Raw genomic sequence first — 23,651 nt, 5'->3', positions numbered from 1 at the left:
AAATCTAACGGAAGTGATGTTTTTGTGCACTCCTGAGTGCCTTGCCTCTCTCCCACTAACGTTAACAAATGACCAGCATAACAACACAACAAAAACCGCGTTATCCAACTAGAAACACCTTACAGATATCAGCTCTCCAGCTAATGAAGCAACTAGCTGCCTCCATCAACCACTACACATTTCACAATAAAATACCCCGCAATGACTAGTCGCCCACTCCTGAGCACACACAGCTAAAACATTATTACCTCAACAAAGGAGCAGAAAACAAGCTCCAGAGCGACGGCAGAACACAACTTACCCCTTTTGTTTTTTTCTGTCAGTCGTCCAAAGGTCGTAATAAGCACACGTTTCACATCAAAACCGCAGCTCATTGCTCCCCAACAACAGCTCACTGAGCCTACCGGTGTTTAGTGAACACGGTTGGTAAAAAAAAGTTGGCGGTTTGCGGGTCAGGTTGGGGTGGTTAATTATTTTTGCATGTTGGACGGTGCAGATTGTATGGTAGCCCTGAAGTGCAAATCACTCTCTCACTCTCTTATCTGTTCTTACTTTCAAATTCAAAAAAGCTTTATTGGTATGAATGTTGCAGGTAAATATTCCCCAAACTAATGATGGTTCTCTCTCTCCAGACTCTGTCAGGCTGGTGAATGGGACTAGTCTGTGTTCAGGCAGACTGGAGGTGAAGTCTGAGCAGTCGTGGTCCTCAGTGTGTGAAGCTGACTTTGACCAGCAGGATGCAGAGGTGGTCTGTAGGGAGCTCGGCTGTGGGGCTCCTTCAGTCCTCCAGGGGGCGCTCTATGGAGAAGTGGAGGCTCCGATGTGGACCAAAGAGTTCCAGTGTGGAGGCCATGAGTCTGCTCTCCTGGACTGTGGAAGATCAGACTCAGCTAGAAGCACCTGCTCACCTGGCAAAGCTGTTGGACTCACCTGCTCAGGTAGAAGAGGAGCTGCAGCTTTGATTTGGCTTCATTTCTGTTCTAATGAAACTCACTTTATTCTTTTACTGATGACTCTCTTGTTTCTGTTCAGAGCCTGTCAGGTTGGTGGGAGGAGCCAGTCGCTGTGCAGGTACACTGGAGGTGAAACAAACAAGGTGGAGACCAGTGACATACTTTGACTGGACCCTGAAGGCAGCAGCAGCAGCCTGCAGAGATCTGGACTGTGGCTCTGCTGTTTCAACAGGAAGCAGAGATGAAGCCTCACGCAGATCTGTATGGTGGATCAATCCTGACTGTGTTCAGTCTGGGTCTACACTGAGGGAATGTGCAGTATCAGTTTCCTCTTCCTCCATCGTGGAGCTCACCTGCTCAGGTAAGTCCATCAGTGACATCATCTATGACAGTAATATTTTCCTTCCTCTGTCACAGTGATAGTCGGTGGTTTCCATTGGACTGAACTGTAAACTTATCCAGGACGACGGCATCCTAAAGGGTAGAGAAGTTAGCTTGTTCCTGGAGGCTCATTGCTTCAAACTGAGACAATCTGCAGCTTTAAGCAACCTGCTGTGGTTCACTCACACACCCTGCAGTTCTCCTGAGCAGCTCAGTCACATCCACCTTACAAGCAACTAATACATTACAAATTAATATACTTGTTGCTTGCTGCTTAAACAAATAAGCAAATGTTTGCTAACAAGTTCAATATATCACCTTAAAAGCTGATGATATGTCAGTGTTGTGTTCACTACTTGGTACATCTCTACTAAGTCAACAATAAGATAGGTATTGTTAGGACCATCAGTCTAATTATTTCTCCTTCAATTCTGAGAAATAAAGTTTTTGTTATTATAGGTTTTGATAGTGGAAGGCTAGGGAAGAGCATCGTGTTGTGGGCAGTTGTGGCACGTTCGACCACTGTTTTGGGTTGTCTGTCGTCAGTGGGCTTCATTCAATTTCAAATTGCCGCCAACCTGAATCCAAACGCCACTATCTCTGTTAAGGGAAGATGTTTTATCAGCAGCACCGGAATGAGTTTTGAAGTGGGCTGACATCCAGCTATAGATAACCTAATAGTCATCATTTTAGCCACAACTCACCATAATGTAACCTGTCTCACCTTGTAAATGGTCACATAGTTTAGTAATTAATGTTACACAACAGTGTTTGCACTGCATGTGTTTCAAGAATAAAACAGTTGGAAAAGAGGCTATGATGAGCCCTGCTAACCCGTCTCCTTCATAAAAAGGTAGCATATCGAGTTATAACTAATGTGTGTATAGATGTGTGTGAGTCCTGGGACAAGATGCATAAAACTCTGTAGATTCATGCCTAATGTACAGCTGTCAGTGAAACAAACTGGAAATAAAAAGTGCAGTTTAGGTTTTCCAACAGCGGAGCAGCTGTCATTACACACGGCTCTGTGGCTCTTTATAGTGTCCATATCGTTTATTTATTACATAGACTGTAAACCATTGTCATCAATCAATCAATCAATCAATCTTTATTTATATAGCGCCATATCACAACAAAAGTCATCTCAAGGCACTTTTCACATAGAGCAGGTCAAGACCGTACTCTTTAATTTACAGAGACCCAACAATTCCCCCATGAGCAGCACTTGGCCACAGCAGGAAGGAAAAACTCCCCTTTAACGGGTAGAAACCTCAAGCAGACCCCGGCTCATGGTGGGCGGCCATCTGCTTTGACCGGTTGGGTTGAGAGAGAGAAAGAGAGAGGGAAAGGGGGGGGAGAAGAGGGGGGGCAGAAGAAAAACAATCATAACAACAACAATAAGTATAAGTATCAATAGACAGGGAAGGATGCCATCAGGACTGTGAAGGACCGCGAAGGCTCGGCTCAGAACCCAGGGGTTCCTGTGAGATGAGATAGCACAAAAAACTCCGGGGAAGAAGCAAAGTTAGTGACATGCATTGATGTTACATGAATGCATACAGATGGAGAGGAGGAGGAGGAGAGAGGAGCTCAGTGCATCATGGGAAGTCCCCCAGCAGTCTAGGCCTATAGCAGCATAACTAAGGGCTGATCCAAGGCGAGCCTGGTCGGCCCTAACTATAAGCTTTATCAAAAAGGAAAGTTTTAAGCCTACTCTTAAACATAGAGAGGGTGTCTGCACCCCGGACTGAATCTGGAAGATGGTTCCATAGAAGAGGAGCCTGATAGCTGAAGGCTCTGCCTCCCATTCTACTTTTAAAGACTGTAGGAACCACCAGTAAGCTGCATACTGGGAGCTCAGTGTTCTAGTGGGATAATACGGTACTATGAGCTCTTCAAGATATAATGGTGCCTGACCATTAAGGGCTTTGTAAGTTAGGAGAAGGATTTTAAATTCTATTCTAGATTTTACAGGAAGCCAATGCAGCGAAGCTAAAATGGGAGAAATGTGGTCTCTTTTTCTAGTTTTAGTCAGAACACGTGCAGCTGCATTCTGGACCAGCTGGAGAGTCTTTAGAGACTTGTTAGAGCAGCCTGATAATAAGGAATTGCAATAATCCAGCCTAGAAGTAACAAATGCGTGAACTAGTTTTTCTGCATCTTTTAGGGACAGGATGTGATTTTTGTGATATTACATAAGTGAAAAAAGGCAGTCCTTGAGATTTGATTTATGTGGGAGTTAAAGGACATATCCTGATCAAAGATAACTCCCAGATTCCTTACGGTGGTGCTGGAGGCCAGGGTAATGCCATCCAGAGCAGCTTTATCATTAGATAATGTGTTTCTAAGGTGTTTAGGGCCAAGCACAATAACTTCAGTTTTATCTGAATTTAGTAGCAGAAAATTGCAGGTCATCCAGGTCTTTATGTCGTTAAGGCATGCTTGGAGTTTGTTTAACTGATTGAGTGTTTCCTAATAATATTACCTAAAGGAAGCATATATAAGGTGAATAGAATTGGTCCAAGTACAGAACCTTGTGGAACTCCGTGTCTAACTTTTGCCTTCACGGAGGATTCATCATTAACATGTACAAACTGAAATCAGTCTGATAAATAGGACTTAAACCAGCTTAATGCAGTTCCTTTAATGCCAATTAAATGTTCCAGTCTCTGCAAAAGGATTTGATGGTCAATTGTGTCAAATGCAGCACTAAGATCTAACAGGACAAGTACAGAGACAAATCCTTTGTCTGATGCAGTTAGGAGGTCATTTGTGACTTTCACCAGTGCTGTCTCTGTGCTATGATGCCTCTAAATCCTGACTGAAAATCCTCAAATAAACTATTGTTATGTAGAAAGTCACATAACTGATTAGAGACTGCTTTCTCAAGGATCTTAGAGAGAAATGGAAGGTTAGATATAGGTCTATAATTGGCTAAAACACCTGAATCAAGAGTAGGCTTCTTAAGAAGAGGTTTAATTACAGCTACTTTAAAAGACTGTGGTACATAGCCTGTTACTAAAGACAGATTGATCATATCTAGTAAAGAAGTGCTCACTAAGGGTAAGACTTCCTTAAGCAGCCTAGTTGGGATGGGATCTAAGAGACAGGTTGATGGTTTAGCTGAACAAATCATTGAAGTTAGTTCAGACAAGTCTACTGGAGAAAAACAGTCCAAATATATGTCAGGATTTACAGCTGTTACTAAGGTTCCTGTGTTTGGGGAGAGAACGGTGCCTGTTGAGGGCAGGAGGTGGTTAATTTTGTCTCTAATAGTTAGAATTTTATCATTAAAGAAGCTCATAAAGTCGTTACTACTGAGAGCTATAGGAATACATGGATCAGTAGAGTTATGACTCTTTGTCAGCCAAAGTGCTGAAAAGGAACCTAGGGCTGTTTTTATTCTCTTCTATTAATGCTGAGTAATAGGCGGCTCTGGCATTACAGAGGGCCTTCCTATATGTTTTAACACTATCTTGCCAGACTAAGCGAGATTCTTCTACTTTGCTGGAACGCCAAATCCTTTCCAATTTTCGCAATGTTTGCTTAAATTTGCGGGTTTGGGAGTTGTACCATGGAGCTAACCTCTTATGTTTTATTATCTTCTTTTTTAAGGGGGCGATGGAGTCGAGTGTTATTCGTAATGAGCCTGCAGCACTATCAATAAGATTATCAATTTGGGAGGAACTAAAGTTAACATAAGAGTCCTCTGTAGTATTGAGACATGGCAGTGAATTCAGTACTGATGGAATTGCTTCCTTAAATTTATCTACAACACTATCAGAGAGACATCTAGTGAGGACATTTTTATCTAATGGTGTGTAATCCAGTAATAGGAATTCAAAAGTTATTAAAAAATGATCTGATAAAATAGGATTTTGTGGAAAAATTATTAAATGTTCAATTTCAATCCCATAAGTCAGAACAAGGTCTAGGGTGTGGTTAAGACGGTGAGTGGGATTATTTACACACTGAGAGAAGCCAGTTGAGTCTAATAATGAGATAAATGCAGTGCTGAGACTGTCACTATCAACGTCCACATGAATATTAAAATCACCTACTATAATTACTTTATCTGTACTAAGGACTAAATACAACAAAAACTCTGAGAATTCAGATAGGAATTCAGAGTACGGGCCAGGAGGATGGTACACTATAACAAATAGAACTGGCTGTAAAGTTTTCCAGGTTGGCTGAGAGACTAAGAACAAGGCTTTCGAATGAGTTATAATTAAATTTAGGTCTAGGGTTGATGATTAGGCTTGAGTTGAAAATGGCTGCAACTCCTCCTCCTCGGCCAGTGTCTCGAGGAATATGAGTATTAATATGACTGGGGGGAGTGGACTCATTTAGGCTGAATTTTACTAGATTTTTATGAATGACTCTTCTTTTGTTTACTTTGGATTTAATGGATTTATGTGGTCAGGGGACAGACACAGTCTCTATGTGGTTTTGGGGGACAGACACAGTCTCTATGTGGTTTTGGGTGGGTAACTGCTCTAATGGAAGCGCAGAGAAGCGTGTAGGACTGCATCAGTGATATCTCATAAATGTAATCATATTTTGCAGCGCTCATATCTAAACTGACTTGTTGAATCCTGTGTAATTTAAAGGAATGATCAAATTAATCACACAAAGTAGTTAATTGCTGTTACCTTAATAAATACACCTTTGATTGGCATTTCACACAATCACTGCAGCTTGGTATCAACCTAAACAATGATTTACTAAAAGATTCCATCTCAGTTTATATTTCATCTCCACCTCATCACATCACCCTCAGATCGCTTCAGAAAAACATGTGTACGCTGGTCTGAAGCATGCATGATGTGTGCATGTGGTAGTTTGTTGTGACAACGCCACCTAGGAGAGAGCCTAGGACTCGTGTAGGTTTTCCTTAACAGGGGTGAGTAGTAGAAAATACCCAAAGAAAGCAGATTCAAGTGGAATAATTTATTCACAAATTATTCAATAAATACTCAAATGCACAATGTAAGGTTACTAAAACTAGCATCTAAAATCAAGGCCTTGTGTGAAATGATAAATAAGTAAAAAGATAAAAGTCTAATAAATATAGGATAAAGGAATTAAGTCTTTTTTTATGACACAGAGTCCCTTCCTAGTTCGCCGCTGCATCTGCCTGTCCAGCCACTCTGCTGACAAACTGATCTCTCTAGTCCACTTCAGTAGGTTTCAAGTCCCTTCCGCTGCTGCTGCTCCACACTCACACACCACTGCTGCCACCTGAAAAGCAGAGAGAAAGGAACCGTCAGTGGGGAGCCAACACCAGCCCTTATTCCAGTCCTCGCCCACCCTGTGCTTCACTGTACTTACACCTTGTCTGGCCAGCTTGCCCCAGCTGTCCAGACCGTGTGTAGCTCGCCTGGGTGGGTATAACTTGTGGCTTCACCTCCTCGGACTGCCCCGTTGGCTCTGCAGCTGCGTCTGCTGGCTGCGCTTTCTGTCACTCTGTGTTTTTGCTTTTGCCTCTGCACTCCCGCCCCTGCTGATTACCTCTGCGTGTTGATTACTTTCACATAAATCCAGGATTCATCAATATGTTCTTACCTGAATTTCTTCTTACTCTGCAAACAAATTTAGAACTGCCTTCGACGACACGTACCCACAAATCAGAAACGTCCCACGGTCTTAGAAAATGATAGTCAATATTTATTTAATGTAAACAGTCTATTAGAACCACATTATTTAAAAATGACTAGGCCTAAATGTACAATATTCAAAATGTGAAATTGCTAATAATAAATAATTTATTTACTTATAACATTAATAGTTAAAACATTGTCATTCATAAATCACCATCATAAATGTAATGTATTAAAATTTAATGGCACTATTACCTGTACTTGTAAATTATTACAATCTGTACAACTTTCATTCCTTCATTCTGAAACTAATAAATAACTGGCGGTGCCTACAATTAAATTAAGGAATCGTGTTAAGGGTATATGCCTCCTATTAGTTTTTTATCTTGTGTCTTAATTTTACCTACGCCTTTTAACAGCTATTACCAAAACTTGAATTAACTATGATGAACTATGACACTAAAAGTATACTTTAAATGCATGAAATCAAAGTAGTTATTTATTGGTCCAAGTAGAAAAAACAAAACCACATTAGGTCACAAGTAAAATGAATGCGAATGAAAATAATATCCAATATTAATAAACACAAAATAATTATTGGTTTCTCTTATTACCTCCAGGTCTCTATTTAAATCTTCATCTGTTACCTCTAATTAGGCTCTAATATCACAAGTGCATAACATCTTTAACACGTGTATATCAACAATATACTGTGGGCCTACACTCTCACACACACTCACACACAACATAAACTGAAAAGTAAATAAAACCCCTGTTGCAGGCCTGAGTTGTGGCCTGGGAGCATGGAGGCCTAAAACTGTAATGGCCGCTTCACTTGTTCACACAAGCAATCAAAAAATCAGTCTACAGTAGCACACCAGCAGGAGGGAAACAGTTCTCCACAGTGGTCCAAAGGAGTTTTGGGAGTAAGCCCATACTCCGTTTCATAGCGATCTAGTAGCTTATCTTAGCCAAGTGCTTCAAATGCCAAGCTAATGAGTATGACAGCAAAGCTAATGGCTATAATGCTAATGCTAATGGCTACTCGCAACTAGCAACATAACCAAGCGGCAACCTCTGGGGCAAAAAAGTGCCAAAAACTGCAGTTCCTTGAATGACCACTTGAGGCTCCAAAAGCGAGTCAATCCCCACAGACCCCCATGTTAAAATGCCCAACTTTACGGCAGAAATAAACATGTTTACAGCCTGGTACAACAAACGGTTTTGGTCTCTAAAGCTAATTTCCCCTTTCATGACAAGTGAACGGGGGTGAATTTTTTAATAACTCACCCGTCTAAATTTTTTTAAGACATAAAGTTATGCCTTATAATGAAGGACATGGCTGCTTTGAGTGACAGGTCCGCCAGCCGCTAGGTGGCTTGTTTCAGCCATTCGTGCCTCTTTGCCCATTTTTGATTGGCCGGGAGTTAGGCGGACTCAGTCACTGCCAAGATGGCGACGACCGGAGTGGCTCACTTTGAGCTTCAAAACCGCTCTTCAGAAACCAATGGGTGACGTCACGGTAACTGCGTCCATATTTTTATACAGTCTATGAACATAACTCGTTTTAACTAGGGCTGTAGTCATCCAAAGAAAATCTTGGTTGACTGAAATCGTACTTAATCTTCAACTAATCGATTAGTCGCAGGGAGGGTGGGGGGTTGGATGTAACGGGACAGAGTGCACAGTGAACTCAGCAGCCACAGATTTCTCTGTTCACTATTTCTCTGTTTTGTGTCTTCAGGTTAGGCTAACTTATTGTTGCTAACTTTGGAGCTAACCCCCTTTTCTTTTCCAGCATTTGGGGAAACAACAGACATAACTTTTTAGTATTTATTAACTGTTACACTGTAGTCTGTACTGTACATTTTCTGCCAGACTGACAACTTCCTGCTAACCTTTTCCTCTGCTCCGCTCGCATTCACCGTCACTTTCCTGTCACTCGCTATTTTATATTTATATTGTTTATAGAGAAACACTGATTCAGTAAACGTTCAGTAAACGTTGAGTACAGTTAGACCCAGCAGTCTCCATCAGGTTGGGCGAGTTCAAAGTTGTGAAAACAACGGGGGTGTTTTGAATACACCCCCGTTGTTTTCACAGGTAACTCGTTAGTTTGTCCCTCTCGCCGCAGGAAATAATGGATTAATCCTGGAAAGCTACTGATGTAGCACTTTTCTCCTTATGAAAGTAAAATGGAGATTATTATTATCGACCGATGAGAATTTAGTCGGACGGGAGCATATCGACCAACTAATCGACCAGTCGACCAACAGACTACAGCCCTAATTTTCACACAATAATATTTTGGGCCCTATTTTAACAATCTAAAGCGCACGGTCTGAAGCGCATGGTGCAAGTACATTTAGTTTGTATCCAAATCCATTTGGACAGCGGAAAAATGGTCGATGCACCAGGCACATGGTTCAAAGGGGTTGTCCTTAGTCTCTTAATTAATCATGAGTCTGTTTTCGGCGTAACATGCAATAAACCAATCAGAGTGTCGTCTCCCATTCCCTTTAAAAGCCAGGTGCGCTTGCACCTTGTTGGATTGTTATTATAATGGTGCATTTGCCAAATAGTAAGAAGGAAGCTTCTCTGCAGAGGAAACAGATCTGCTCGTGCACGAAGTGAAAGCGCATGATCCATAACGAGCACACTGCTGCTCCCGGACCCTCCCGTGGTCCCAGACCACCAGTTTAACATCCTGTTCATTCATTTGTAGCAAATTTCTTTTTGTTTGTTTTTTGAAAAGGTTTATTTATTTAATTACAGCTTTGGTTTCTTTAAAATTGTTTTGTTCAGTCATGGAGTAACAGGTCAAATCAGCAGGCTTTTAGTTGCTGAAAATATGGAAACCTGATCACTGTACTTTCAGTAATGTCAAAGAATATTTGTTAAATATTGTTCAAAAATGAAATCATTAATTTTTATCATTAATTTATTCATTTATATTTATTTTATAAAGAATCATCAACACAGTTATCAGGACTTGATCAGCAGCTGTTTGTGTGCTGCTGCGTGTTGTGCAGCCGCCTCTGTAGGCGCATGTTACTGTCTTGATGATGTGCCTTAAAAAAAAGGCTTGAAACACTGCACCGCTGACTTTAGACCAGGTTTTTGTTGGTCAATAGCGCACCTGCTCTCTGCTGCCTCAAGAAGGCAATGTGCCAACAATGCGCCTGACCACACCTCATTTTAAGACCAATACGCCCATGGGCGCACTGATTGGCAGAAGTGCATTTGCTATTTAAACAACGTGGATGCTGGACGGGAAAATGACAACTGCATCCGTCTTTAACTAACAAAGACACTGATGTCAAAATGAATTGTAGCCAGGGTTACACTAGTCTGAACTGGCAGCCATTATAGGCTACTCACAGTCCTCTGTGCTCTGATTATGATTGGATTTAAAGATCCAACATCTGACAGCTGGACCACACAGTCTACCTCTACCTGAGCAGCACGTGTGCGTTACTGAACTGCTGCATCTCGCAGGCCTGCGGTGTCACACCGACAGCTGCTGCTTCTTCCAGCTCTATCTTTTTACACAGAGTTTGACCATTGACTGTATATTGAAATGTATTTATTGAAATGTATTTACTGGGACTATGTACAGTGTTAAACATAAATGTTAACATTTGATGCACTGCATCAGAGTTAGCTTCGGGCTAATTTTCATCTGCAGTCCTTTACAATTAAAACATCTAACAGCACAAATAACAAACAGTACAAAGCAAAAACACACAGGACACATCATATATAAATATTTATATACAATCAATGAGTTTGACTTTGATAATGGCCATCAATAATAGAATGTTTCATGTTATTTCATTATAAATTTAATTTATATTTAGTTTAGACAGAAAAAGGTTAAGAAGCATGTGCTCAATATTGAAAAATAAATAATAATATGTGGTGGGGTCTGGTTGGACTACTTCTGTGTCAGCCACATACACTCCTTTTTTTTAAAAACTGATTATACTGATTATTCCACCAGTTTAACCCCTGCTGTCACCACCCCAAGTGAAGAAAATCTCTCCCGACGACACCAAGTTCCCCAAAAACCTCCAAACTAACTCTCAAGAGGGAAACTGACACCAAATCAGGAAAATAACACCAAATCTCTGCCTGGAAGCAGGTGAAACAGCAGGCAGTAGATCTGGTTTGAAATAATATCACAAAAGCGAGCAGAAGTCTCCTTCAACTGTTTCTTTACATGTTGAATCAGTTTCACCTTCTTCCTTCTTCTATCAGTTCTTTACTTTCTCCTTGTTTTTCTTTCAACACCATTAACGTTACATCCTGTGATTCTTCCTCACTTCTGTCTCGTCTCTCCTGATTCCTTCACTCAGTCTGGAAATGGAAAAAGCTTCCTCTTAAGAGTCTGACAGAGCATGAAGCAGAACTTTAACTTGTACGGTGTTAATTACAGTAATTGTGGACCAACGACACACAGTGTGAATACATCAGCAGTCAAGCTATCAAACTATCAGCTACATTAACATTACTGTAATGTAAAGCAGCAGCAGATAAACTGGACGCTTAAACAACACTAATGTCAATTTATAAAACTTCTGCTTCACTGAAGAGTTTTTCTAGCTACTTACTTTGTTGTCTTTTGTCTGACAGATTATTATTTGATGCTGCACATGTCAGTTAATGTCATATATGATCCTCTGAACTCTGATTCATTCGTCTGTCTCATGAAAGCGGCTCCAGTCTGCCTGCTAGCTTCAGCACGGAGGGTTTGTTTGTTTTAACGCCAGCGCAGCAGGAGTGGGTGGTGGTTTGTTGGTCCGTGTTAACAGTAACAGACGTCTCCGTGTCTCATAAAAGGACACAATGTTCCAACAGAAAACAAAACAAGCGCTCCTAGAAGCTCCAACAGAAACTGTGGTAGGAAGCCAGTCTGAGCTAACAGCTGTAAAGTGATGGAAAGTTTGCTTAAACACTGTTTCAGAATTTGAGAGGTGGGTAAACAGCGTTTACGTGCGTTTAGCCTTCACTACAGCCCTGCTTGTAAGACAAAGAGCTCTCAGATTAAAAACTGCTTTTTATTTAAACCATATTTTATTTTAGCCATTGTGACCTTTAATAATGTTTGTGTTTTGGATTGACACAAAAGGACATTTGGTGGTAATTTATATTTGAGGAGAAAAAAAAAATACGTTGGTGCAACGGGGCCCTCTAGTGGTCACAGGGGTCGTACACACATGAGTAGTCTGTGTGTAGCAAGAAAAGGCCTTCATTTGAACAAACTAATGAGGAGAAAATAACATTCAGCTTCTCACAGAGGAAGAAGGATTCATCATCTCTCTGTGTTTACAGACCTGCTGGTTCAGCCAATCATCTCTGTGTCTTCTACCATGGACAGGGTCTCCGAGGCCCAGCAGCAGGGGTTTCGGGTGCGCCGGGGCTCCGACTTCACCATCAGCTGCTCCGTCCAGCCTCAGTACCCAGGAGGCTCCTTCCAGCTCACCTTCACCTCCTCCAACATGGCACACAACTACACCCAGCCAGCTGTCAGTCACTCCGCTGACTTCCTGTTTCCTGCTGCAGACCCCGCCCATCAAGGAAACTACAGCTGTGTTTATGGCGTCTATGTTTTTGCTCATAACTTCTCCTCTGAGAGCCGTCTGCTGTCTCTCACTGTCACAGGTAAGCTGAAGCAGAGTGTGAAGCTCAGTGGAACTGAGACGTCACACTGACTTTGTTTCCATGTTTGTAAAACATGATAAAAAGTCATCAGGCAGCAGGACCGACCCAGCGACCTACAGAGAGCTGAGGCAAAATCTGATGAAGGAACTGTAAACTGTTTCCTTCCCGGCTTCTTTAATGTTATTGAACCATAACAACTGTGTTGTAGTGAAAAGTAAAAGACAGCAAACGAGTCAGTGAAGCCAGATAAGCACTATAATGATAATAAACAGGACTTTACATGATGAGCTGAATGTCATCAGGAGAACTCAGAGCTTCACCAGGATCACATTTGATTTAACTGCATGTAAAGATGTTGATTGTTAACAATCAGTTGAATCATTTCAACCAGACAGGAGCTTTAAGGAGACAATCAGCAGACTTTCATTCATTCTTTCAAACCGGCTGTAAACACATGAGTTGTTTTTGTCCAACATCATCAGCATACAGAGGAGATCAGATGAACTTATAATCAACAAGCTGCTTCACACTTCAGTGATTTTAGGAGATTTAACGTCACTAAAGTTTCTGTTTGATGGGAGCTGTTGTTCTCATGATGTCATGTGATCTAATGTGATGACTGAATGTGTCTCGTCAGATCCAACAGATGAGACACATTTCAGAAAAGTTTTTATCATCACATTGGTCGTCCTGCTGGTGACTCTGCTGTTGGTCGTCGCTGTCGTCGTTTTCATCCGGAAGGTACTGAACACATGTTTGTTGTTTAGAGGACTGGTTGAAATGAAGCACTCAGCCTGTTTATATTGAACTGAAGAGAGGAGTGATGCAGTAACTTAGATCTGTGTTGTCATGTCTCTCCAGGCCAGCAGGGGGCAGAGGTCAGGCCCACAGGAGAACATTGGGCTGGATTCTTATAACCTTGGTGTTTCCAGAGCTGAAGGAGAACCGGCTGAAGAGGAAGGAGCCCAGGGAGCAGAGTAGGACCTCCAAGGAGCCACAAACCACTGAAGAAGAAAATCATTTTTGGTTTCATCTCTCCTGTCAGTCTCAGCCAGGTTTTTGCAGCCTCAGTGCCAAAACAGGAAGTAGTGAGACCTTTATTAAGACCAATAGAAGAAGAGCAGAGAGGAGATCTATTTTATCATCATTAACTTCTCTCATGTGAACAGCTGTAACTGTTTTTACTTTAAGATTTTCATGAATCCAGAGTTTTATGGTCTCATCTGGATGAATGTTGAGTCAACAAATCATTTAAAAATCCATCTAGTTGTTTGATGAGTTTATATCTTTTTTCAGGGGTGAAGCAGTGATTTTAAAAGTGTGGGGGTTCTAGTGGTGGGACATGAGCACCTCAACTCCCCTCCTTCAGCCCCCATTCTAGTCTCCACAACATGTCAAATCAAATTTAATGCCATGCATTGTAACCTCTGCTTCAGCTTACCATAAAATAATTATTGAAACCACATAACTGTAACAACTCAGGAGAATTTATTTAGGGTCTGGTAGCAGTTTACTACCTATAACCAGTTATTTGTATGAATAGCTATTCTTATGATACTTCAGAAAATCACAGAGTATCTTTATCCTACTCCCTTACATACCTTATAGACATGAAATTAAAGGAAATTTACACTTCCATTAAAATCTAATGGATATAGTTATAGATGCAAAACAAATTTAACCCTGGTTTGGTAACAAATAAGTACCTTCAAATAATTATATAAAAATAATAATAAAATAATAATATAAATAATAATAATATTAAAGTATGTGTTCTGAATTTGTCACACCACAGAAAAATGTGTAATTAATCAACCAGCCAAATTTGAATGATTAAAAAGTCGCCAGGCATATAAAATTGGTCTTGATCACTATCAGCAAATTATTTAAACAGCATTTGTATAGGACTGATTCTGTCTTGATGATAAGTGATAAACGATAAGTGCGTCTTTAAATTGAATAGAGTGATGCGCGCATTTACGCACGTGACACAGCAGCGGTAACCTCATTAAAAGGATCAGTCAGGATCTGACGGTAATTAATGTTCTGCGACACATTTACACAAATGTTATATAAAGAGGTCAACTGTTACACAGATTCCAGGTTTATATGGTGGAATCGTTTGTAATAAAGAAGCCCTACTGGTGAAAAAGCAGTGCTGTGTAAAACAATACGAAAACGATGAAATATGATCCAGCAGCAGGTTGGAGTAACAGATTATTGCATTTAAAGGCTGATCAGGAAAACACTGCACAGCGGTAATATTCACAACTCTGGAAAGTTATCACGCTGCAACCATGTTTATTAGTGCACACCTGAGGAGTGCGTCTGTGTCCGCAAAACACACACACACACACACACACACACACAGAAACTTCTTCTGTGATGAACCCGGCGCCCCTGGTTTGATGTGCACATGTCTCTGTGTGGGAGAGTCTCAGCTACATTTGGTTTGTTTTAATGGAAATGAAGCTGAACCTTCAACAATTCAACATCTTCATCAGATCATTTGTAGCTGAATGTCAGAAAAAGAAGCTGTTAAAATCCGTTTGTGAGCTTTATACGGTTTTCACACTGTTTTATAATTTCATTAATGTCATCCAATTTGTATTTGTGCTTGTTACAAATGTCCTGTACTTAAAATAATTTAACAGCTCAGGGTTCATTATAAAAACACAGATTATAATTTCTGCCCTCTGCTACAAACAAACTCAGAGTATTTTGAGTTTGTTGTCGTAATAACGAGATGCTGCCTCATAAATATGACCTGGTGTTAGTTTGCACATGTGGTTAAATTACATCATGTAGACAGATAAATAGCTGCTAACTGATTGACACGTGCACCTTCATTTACTCTTTATTCCACAATCAGAAAAAAAAGCCTTTTTTTATTTTGATGCTCCACTCACTGGACAGGAAGTCGTATTCCTGTTAGCTTGACGAGACTTTTCCTCTCTTATCGCTCGCGCCTCCCTCCGTTTCAAATGATGTGATGTCACAGCAGAGCAAGCCAATCACAGGCGACCAAAGAGTCTCGCGAGATTCTGGGACGCGTTTGTGTCTTAGAGGTCCAAATTTTTATTTTTTGGTTGTTCAAGGTTGAAGAATGAGTTTGTAACAGCGTTGAAACTGAATATTTTTTAATAAGTCTTTGTAAAGACGTCAAAAGACAAAAAGGTTGGAAACCACTGGTTTCATCTTTAACAATGTGTTGTATTTTAAAAGCTTGTTATATTATCCATTGTGTCAAATCTTCATCTGAAAAGTAACTAAAGCTGTCAAATAAATGTAGTGGAGTAGAAAGTACAATATTTCCCTCTGAAATGTAGAAAGTAGCATCACATAGAAATACTCCAGTAAAGTACAAGTACCTCTAAACTGTACTTAAATACAGTATTTGAGTAAATGTACTTAGTTAGTTTTGAGCGCTGCAGAGTTGTTCATGTAAAGGTTGAAATGAAACACAGATGTGACATCATACATTACTGTTAGTGTTTAAACTGTGTTCAGGCTCTCTGCTGCCATCTGCTGCTCACATGAAGTTACTGCAGCAACAAACTGGACCAGATGCACAGAAGTGTTTCAGCAGTTAGTGAAGAGGAAATTCATTTCATGTTTTGCTGTTTTTCTGTTTCTGTGAGTTTAGCAGCTCTTTTACTGTCTCGTTGTGTCTTATTGTGTTGGTGTTTTTATGGCTCTCGCGGGACAATAAAGATCTGACGTGAACTTAAAAAGATACTTGAAGACTTTGTGAAGTTTGATGTTTGAACTGTTTATTCAAATCACATAAAAGATGCAGAAGAGTTGAAATCTGTTCTTGAATCTTTTATTTAACTGAAACTTTAGATCATCAGATATTTGTAAAGTAAATGAAGGGCGTTTATCCAACGCACCTCTCATTCATACACACTCCAGCCTGTTATTTGCACTGGGGATGGGGGGGCTTCCATTTAGAAAGGTTGGACCAACCAACTAAAACCTGATGCTCACATGTGGTTTGGATCGCCATGACAACACACAACCAATCGTGACAGCTCATTTGGCTTGTAATGATCAGAGCTATTGATATGTTGATTGACAGTGAGATGGACCAATCGGTGGGTGTATCAGCCTCACGTGAACAGCTGGCAGTGAAAGGGTTAATGTGAATCTAATGAAGTGACAGGAAAGAGTCTGAGGACAAACTCACTGATGAGCAGCTGAGATTATACTGCTGTTACCGTGGCAACATCACCACAGTTATTGCGACATACAGCAGTGAAGCTGCAGAGCTGTTTGTGTGTTTTATTTTCTTTGTTTTTTTTTATTGAGTGAAACATAAATGATTAACATGAAAACACAAATGACACAAGACAATACAAACAAAACAACAAGAAGAAAAAATAATAAAAATAACAAATAAAATCTTGGCTTAATAAACTGTATTTAATATTATGTATAATTCAAGCCTAGATGTATCCATACATATAACACAAATACAGATATTATATAAATGTTTACCCACCAATAAGATGCTGTTTATTCGGTGACTAGAACAAACTTGCTTGTTTAGGTTTGCAATGAGAATGAGGAATCAGTCTTGCATTTGTTGTGGTCTTGTCCTATTGCAGGGAGGAAGAGTACAAGCAGAAACAGCCACACTGAGATGTTTTATGAAGAGCTGCAGACGACCAGCACACCTCCAACAGGTAAACTACTGTGTAATGGAGTCATGGCTCGGCGTTACTACTCCCAGAGTGGAGCAGGGAGCTCATGCGCTGTGCACGTAGCAGATGTCCATATAACGAAATCCATCACGAACTGATGTCAGCTCGGGCCGAAAGAAGAAAAAAAACATTGGAAACTGAGCATTCAGAGCAGCCTGAGGATTACTGCCACACACGTTTACCTCGTTATTTAACACGTCGGACACTTTTAACATGAACGTCTGACATTGTGACATTATATCTATGTATGTCTGAAAATAAGGAAAAGCATAATACCTCCCCTTTAAAGGACTAGTAGAGGGTGTTGATGTGACTGTGCTAATTGACTCTGGTTCCAATGTTTCACTGATTTCTGAGGAGTTCAAAATGTTCATCATCCCAGCCTTACGTAAATGTGTGTTAAATACACAGTACATATTTTAGTGCAGGGGGCAACACAGGCTATTTTGCTGGGTTTTGATTTCATGTGACAGACTTGAGCTATTACTGACGTTGGTCGTTGCCTGCTCCACCTTGGAGACATCGATATTCGTGTCACACAGGCCTGAGGCCTGGTGCCGGGCAAATGAACTGTGATGCACCTGGTGCCACCCACACCCTCGTGAACACAGGTACACAAACAGTTACGGACAATGACTCCAGTGCTGTGTGCGCCATTGACACCCCCACCACAACCCCTGCGGTGGACCTCAGCTCCAGCCCCCGTTCTTCTCCTGATCTCCAGGCTCATATGGACCAGGCCTTAATCTACACCCTGTCACAGCATGGCTCCAACGTCAGGGAGCTCCAGCAGAAAGATGCTGTAGAATGGTCAGAGAATGGTCAGAGACCCCCTTGGTGGAGGTTGAAAGGTGCTAGGGTCTAAAAAAAACTATGACATGAGTTTCCCTGGTTAACTTTCGTTGATGGACTGTTGTACACAGTTGTTTGGCTGTCTGACGCAAAGCAAACTACTCAAGTTGTTGTCCCTTCTGTCTTGGTCCCCGAGGTCCTGGGACACCTGCGTGGCACCTCTCTGACAGATCACCTGGCCTATGAACGGGTTTTGGCACGTACAAGAAGTGTTTGTTACTGGCCTCATATGCACGGTGACATTCGAACATGGTGTGAGCAATGTAACGCCTTACAAAGGAGGAAGTCTCCAGCACCCCACTCGGTATAACAGCGAATAGACAGGGATGACGAGGTGGGAATCACATATCAATTACGCCCCCAAACTATGTAATACACTGCCCATAGATATCGGGGAAGCCAGCTTGCTAGATACTTTCTCTTTACCAAAGCATTTAAATAGCTTTGCACTTGCTCTCTGCTGCACTTTTAAATGCTATATTTTAATTTATTTTATACATTCTATGCTTTAACTTGTTCTCATCATATTTTATTCCTTGATTATTATGCATTCTATGTATTTTAGTGTCACTTTATCAAGTGGGTTTTACTTTTAATTTTATTTTCCATCTTATGTTACATCACTGTTTTTTCTTGTTTTCTGCATGCTTTATGTTCTTTTATGTCCTTGTCATGTAATTTTTGTTGTAAAACACTTTGAGCTGCATTTCTTGTATGAAAGGTGCCATACAAATAAAGTTATTATTATTATTATATCAGATTAGTAGCTCATCTGGGGACGAGCCCCCTCTCCAAACCGTGCACTATGACAGGCTGTGGCCTTTCCCTTGGCCCACTTCCTCACCCACTGCAGGGGGATGCTGCCTCCCCTGGTCGCCCCTGTAATGGGAAATTGCTGATCACTCAATAAACACACAAAGAGAGCATTGTCAGGTTATGAAATAGTGTAATCAAATAATACAATCAGAAGTATAATGCATCATAGTTCTGGAGACAAAGATACCACCTAGCTATCTTTTCTTTGTCTGAAAGGTTAACCAGTCCCTTAAATACTGCTCGTACAGAATTTAAGACATCTGTTTACTAACCTTACAGGTCAGCAACCCTCAGATAGAAACATAAGTCAAAAGTTAAACTAACCTAGGAACAGTCTCTCTTCACGACCATATATGACAGTACATAAGCACCAAGTAACATCACAACATAACATTACTACTATATTAAATTAAGGACAAACCACACTATCCTCTAAAGCTGATCAGTTTTACACATAAACATCTACATAACTACAGTTTATCTTATCACTGGCTCAGGTAAAGGTATAACAGAATAAACTTAACTGTTAGACACACAACTGCCTCATCTTACACAGCAAAGAACTAAGTTTAGAATAGACACAGCACACACAAACTAACACTAAACTGAACTTAAACACTGTCTGAAACATGTATGATATATTGAAGAAATACATCAAATGATAACCTGTTATTCAGTTTTCTTTTACACCCCGCAGGCTTGTTCTGGTCTAACACAGACATGGACTATGTGATTCCCCTGAACACATAATTGCCCCACCTCGGTTTTCCCAGGCTGGTACGCTTTATGGACGATGTGATGGACTGACTGTTTCATGTATACATGCTCATGTGTTTGAGGGGGTAGAGTGTCTATGTGGGGTAATCTGCTGTTATGCATTTCTGAGGCGTATTGTCGCTGCTGTGTTGTTACTTTAATATCTGTTGGTTTATTTATTTATGCTGTATGTGTTGTGTTTCCTGCGTGTTCTTTTTACATGCATACAGTTATTCTTGTTTTGTTTTTTCTTTTTGTGCACAGAAACGGGGACACTTGTAACACATGTAAGCGTTTTTGTGACATCAGAGGAAAGCGACGCAGTCGTTGTGTGTGGAGACATAAACAGAGGCGTTGTTCACAGTAGACTATCTTTGAAACCCATACATCTTGGACACTATAATAATAAAGCAGAAAATATGCACACAGCTTAATATATCAGATTTCAAAACATATAAAACAAACTGGATGACAGAAAGATTAACATCTAAAAGAAAACTAGAAAAGTCTGATGGGAGCAACTAAGCCTCGGGAAGGACGGTTTGTGCTTCCTTGGCTGCGGTTGATAAAGTCATGGAGGAACAGGGGCTGTTAGCGACTGCAGGTATTCTTGAGGCTTGACTGTGTATCACGTGTGCACAGGTACAGTCGCAGGTATCACCACTAATATGTGATGTTCTGCTGTGGAGGGTTGTGGGGGGGGGGGGCGGGCTGCAAGTGAGCCTGGTTAGAGTAAGTGTCCAGGAAATTAATATAAGTCTATGTAATGTCCCAAAAAGTGAGCATGGTCTGATATGTGTGTGTTGCTGTAGACCTGAGGGCTGTTCCATCAATGCAGATAAAGAAAGCTGCGCTTACTTGAAAAAGTCTGACTAGAATTAACGTCAGCTTTCATTTGAGGCTCAAACTGTTCCATTAACGCCAGACTGGAATAAGCTTGAAGCTTGAGGACATAAGCAGCCCAGAACAGTCGATTGTAGAAAAGACGAAACTGTGTCGCATGAAGAAGAAAAAACTGGAGCGGCGTTCTTCTCCTGCTGATGAAACTATATGAAGAATATAAAGGAGTTTTCACCAAAAAGGACAAAACTGCTACAATTAACAAAGTGAAGGAGACAGATGACAGATGAAATGTATCTATGTAAGTGGGCAGTGATGCTTTAAAGGTTAGAGGAGTGAAGTTATTACTAGAGGGTTGATGGTTCAATTCCCACATCCGGCTTGATGAGTCTGTGAGGTGAAAGTGAAGAGCAGCGCTGGTTCCTGTTCATGGTTTTATCTTTATTTGTTAATAAATGAGCGTTCAGATCAGTGACTGTGGTTATATTATCACTAGACTGGATAATATCAGACGTATATTTAACATTATGGTGTCGGCAACTTAAGAGAACTTTCCAACATTATCACACTGACACATTTTCATGATTTCTATAGGCGACTTATTTAAACAGCATAAATGTTGTATATGAATGATTCTGTCTCAGAGCTTTTTGATCCATATAAGCAGCTGATCAGTGTAACTGTGATCACTATTAGCAGTTATCACTGTATACATTTTAACACAGCAGAAGATCATGGTTTATGACTTTGTTTAATTTTCTTTTTGTCTTCAAAGCTTGAACAAAATGAGTGAATGAATAAATTAATAACTTCAAAATAACGCTGGCACACTTTTATTTTATTAAATTATGAAATGCTAAACTTTTAAATAAAAGGGTTGCGAGTGTGAAAACACACTTGATGGAAGCGTCTTCTGAGAGTCTGTTTCCGTCCGTCAGACATTCTCCGACGTGCAGCTGAATTAAGCTGCACCGTTAAGGCCTAAACGCACCAGGAGACGCGCCTACTCCGACCTGGTTTCCATTTTGGAGCGTCAAATGCGGACGCAGCAACCAAAACTGGTTTCTCTGCAGCCGATCATACAAAATGACAAATCTGTGCTGCTTCTATGGTGAGACCAGTGTGCCGTAGGCGTGATGACTGACGTGCGTTTCTTTAGCCTGCCACAGAGCAGCCAGTTCTGCTCACTACGTTACCATGGTTACTGAGCTGGGATTCATATAAGCTACAGTGATGGAGCGGAACTCTCAGTTCCTCTCTCAGCGAAGCTTATTGATATTAGCCAAGCTATCCCGTTAGCTAGCTTGAAGGAACGTCCCTCCAGAATAAAAGCACACGTCCGTGTTCAGCTCCACAGTGTTTATTCACACTCAAAACAGAAACTTTCACACTGAAATCAAACATCCTGTTTGTGGCGTTTTAACAACAAAAGATCAAAACAAACAAAATAAAAATGTCGACTCCTCCAGAAGCCCCGCCCACCTGACCTGTCCATCACTGTCAGTCTGTCAGGTGAGGTCTGGCTCTCTTGGCTGCAGGAGCTTCACCTGCAGAACAACAACACAGTCACCTGAAGCACAGCTGCACCCAATCACCCGATCAATACTGTTATCAATTAGTCCGATTTCTAATTAATCGTTAAATCATCTTGTTGACAAAATGTCTGAATGGATTGTTTTTCAATCATCAAAATTACTGCTGATGAATTTTCTGTCGATTCTTTCAGCTCCACCTGTGTGTCATCAGGCCAGAAAGGCTCCTGATTGGCTCAGTAAAGCCCACCTGTGTGTCATCAGGCAAGAAAGGCTCCTGATTGGCTCAGTAAAGCCCACCTGTGTGTCACATGACTGAGTGAACCTACAGTGTGCGGCGGCCGGCGGCGCCTCCTGCTGGCAGCTCTTCACAGTGTAGACGACGCCGCTCGCCGTCTTCCTGGTTTCTGACAACAAACATGACATCATCAGGTCAGCTGGGTCATGTGATTACAGCTCGACGCATCTGTAAACAATGTCGACTCAAAGGTCCACTTACAGGTTTGTTCCCAAACAGCTTTCACCCGAACCTGATATCACAGAGTACAACGTACAGTACTACTACGTACAGTACTGCACCAGCAGTATTTGGTATTTACAGTAATATTGACAGTAGTAGTATTCAGTATTTACCTGCGTGTAGTATTACTGATCGACATCTGGAGGAAACGGCTTCTTTTGCGTCTCCGTCTGACAAACCGAACAATAAACCACTGAAGAAGAAGATCAGGAAACAACATGATCTCACACACACACACACACACACACACACACACACACACTACTGCATCTACACACACACACACACACACACACACACTACTGCATCTACACACACACACACACACACACACACACACACACACTACTGCATCTACACACACACACACACACACACACACACTACTGCATCTACACACACACACACACACACACACACTACTGCATCTACACACACACACACACACACACACACACACACACTACTGCATCTACACACACACACACACACACACACACACTACTGCATCTACACACACACACACACACACACACACACACACACACTACTGCATCTACACACACACACACACACACCTGCATCTACACACACACACACACACACACACCTGCATCTACATACACACACACACACACACACACACACACACACACACACACACCTGCATCTACACACACACACACACAGTGAATCCCAGTGAAACGTGACTTTACAGTAACTTGTGTAAATAAACAGTTCCAACAGAAGGATACAGGTTGGTGACGTCATACGGACCCCTGAGCTCCAGAGCCTGAACACACACACACACACACACACACACACACACACACACACACACACACACACACACACACACACACACACACACACACACACACACAGGTCAGAAACACACAGACTCAGTTTCAACTCTCTTTATCTTAATTTACAGGAAATGTTCAGTATTAAATGTTTGTTTCCATCCAGTCCTGTTGTGTGAATATAAGCACATAAACATCTGCTCTTCTGGCTCATTTTTATAAATA

General features: G+C 41.1%; 2 protein-coding genes across 3 annotated transcripts in view; one reads left to right on the top strand and one right to left on the bottom strand.

Annotated features, from left to right (window-relative positions):
- Positions 1-12,708, top strand: part of LOC121887310 — a 46,720-nt gene extending 34,012 nt beyond the window's left edge. Inside the window, exon 13 of the mRNA XM_042398041.1 lies at positions 12,272-12,708. Coding sequence (XP_042253975.1) covers positions 12,272-12,651 — 380 coding nt within the window. The 3' untranslated portion in view covers positions 12,652-12,708. The remainder of the gene's footprint in view (positions 1-12,271) is intronic.
- Positions 12,709-21,915: 9,207 nt separating this feature from the next.
- The window catches only part of rpp30 (ribonuclease P/MRP 30 subunit), an 8,129-nt gene continuing 6,393 nt past the window's right edge, over positions 21,916-23,651 (bottom strand). For both annotated transcript variants that reach the window (XM_042398194.1, XM_042398193.1), the window contains 4 exons: positions 23,379-23,416; positions 22,737-22,816; positions 22,433-22,510; positions 21,916-22,118 (listed from right to left, as the gene is read on the bottom strand). In XM_042398194.1, the coding sequence (XP_042254128.1) occupies positions 22,072-22,118; positions 22,433-22,510; positions 22,737-22,816; positions 23,379-23,416 (243 nt within the window). In that variant the 3' untranslated portion in view covers positions 21,916-22,071. The remainder of the gene's footprint in view (positions 22,119-22,432; positions 22,511-22,736; positions 22,817-23,378; positions 23,417-23,651) is intronic.

This window comes from Thunnus maccoyii, chromosome 20 (assembly GCF_910596095.1).
Source record: "Thunnus maccoyii chromosome 20, fThuMac1.1, whole genome shotgun sequence".
NCBI lineage: Eukaryota > Metazoa > Chordata > Actinopteri > Scombriformes > Scombridae > Thunnus > Thunnus maccoyii.
This window is presented reverse-complemented; position numbering and strand designations above follow the sequence as displayed.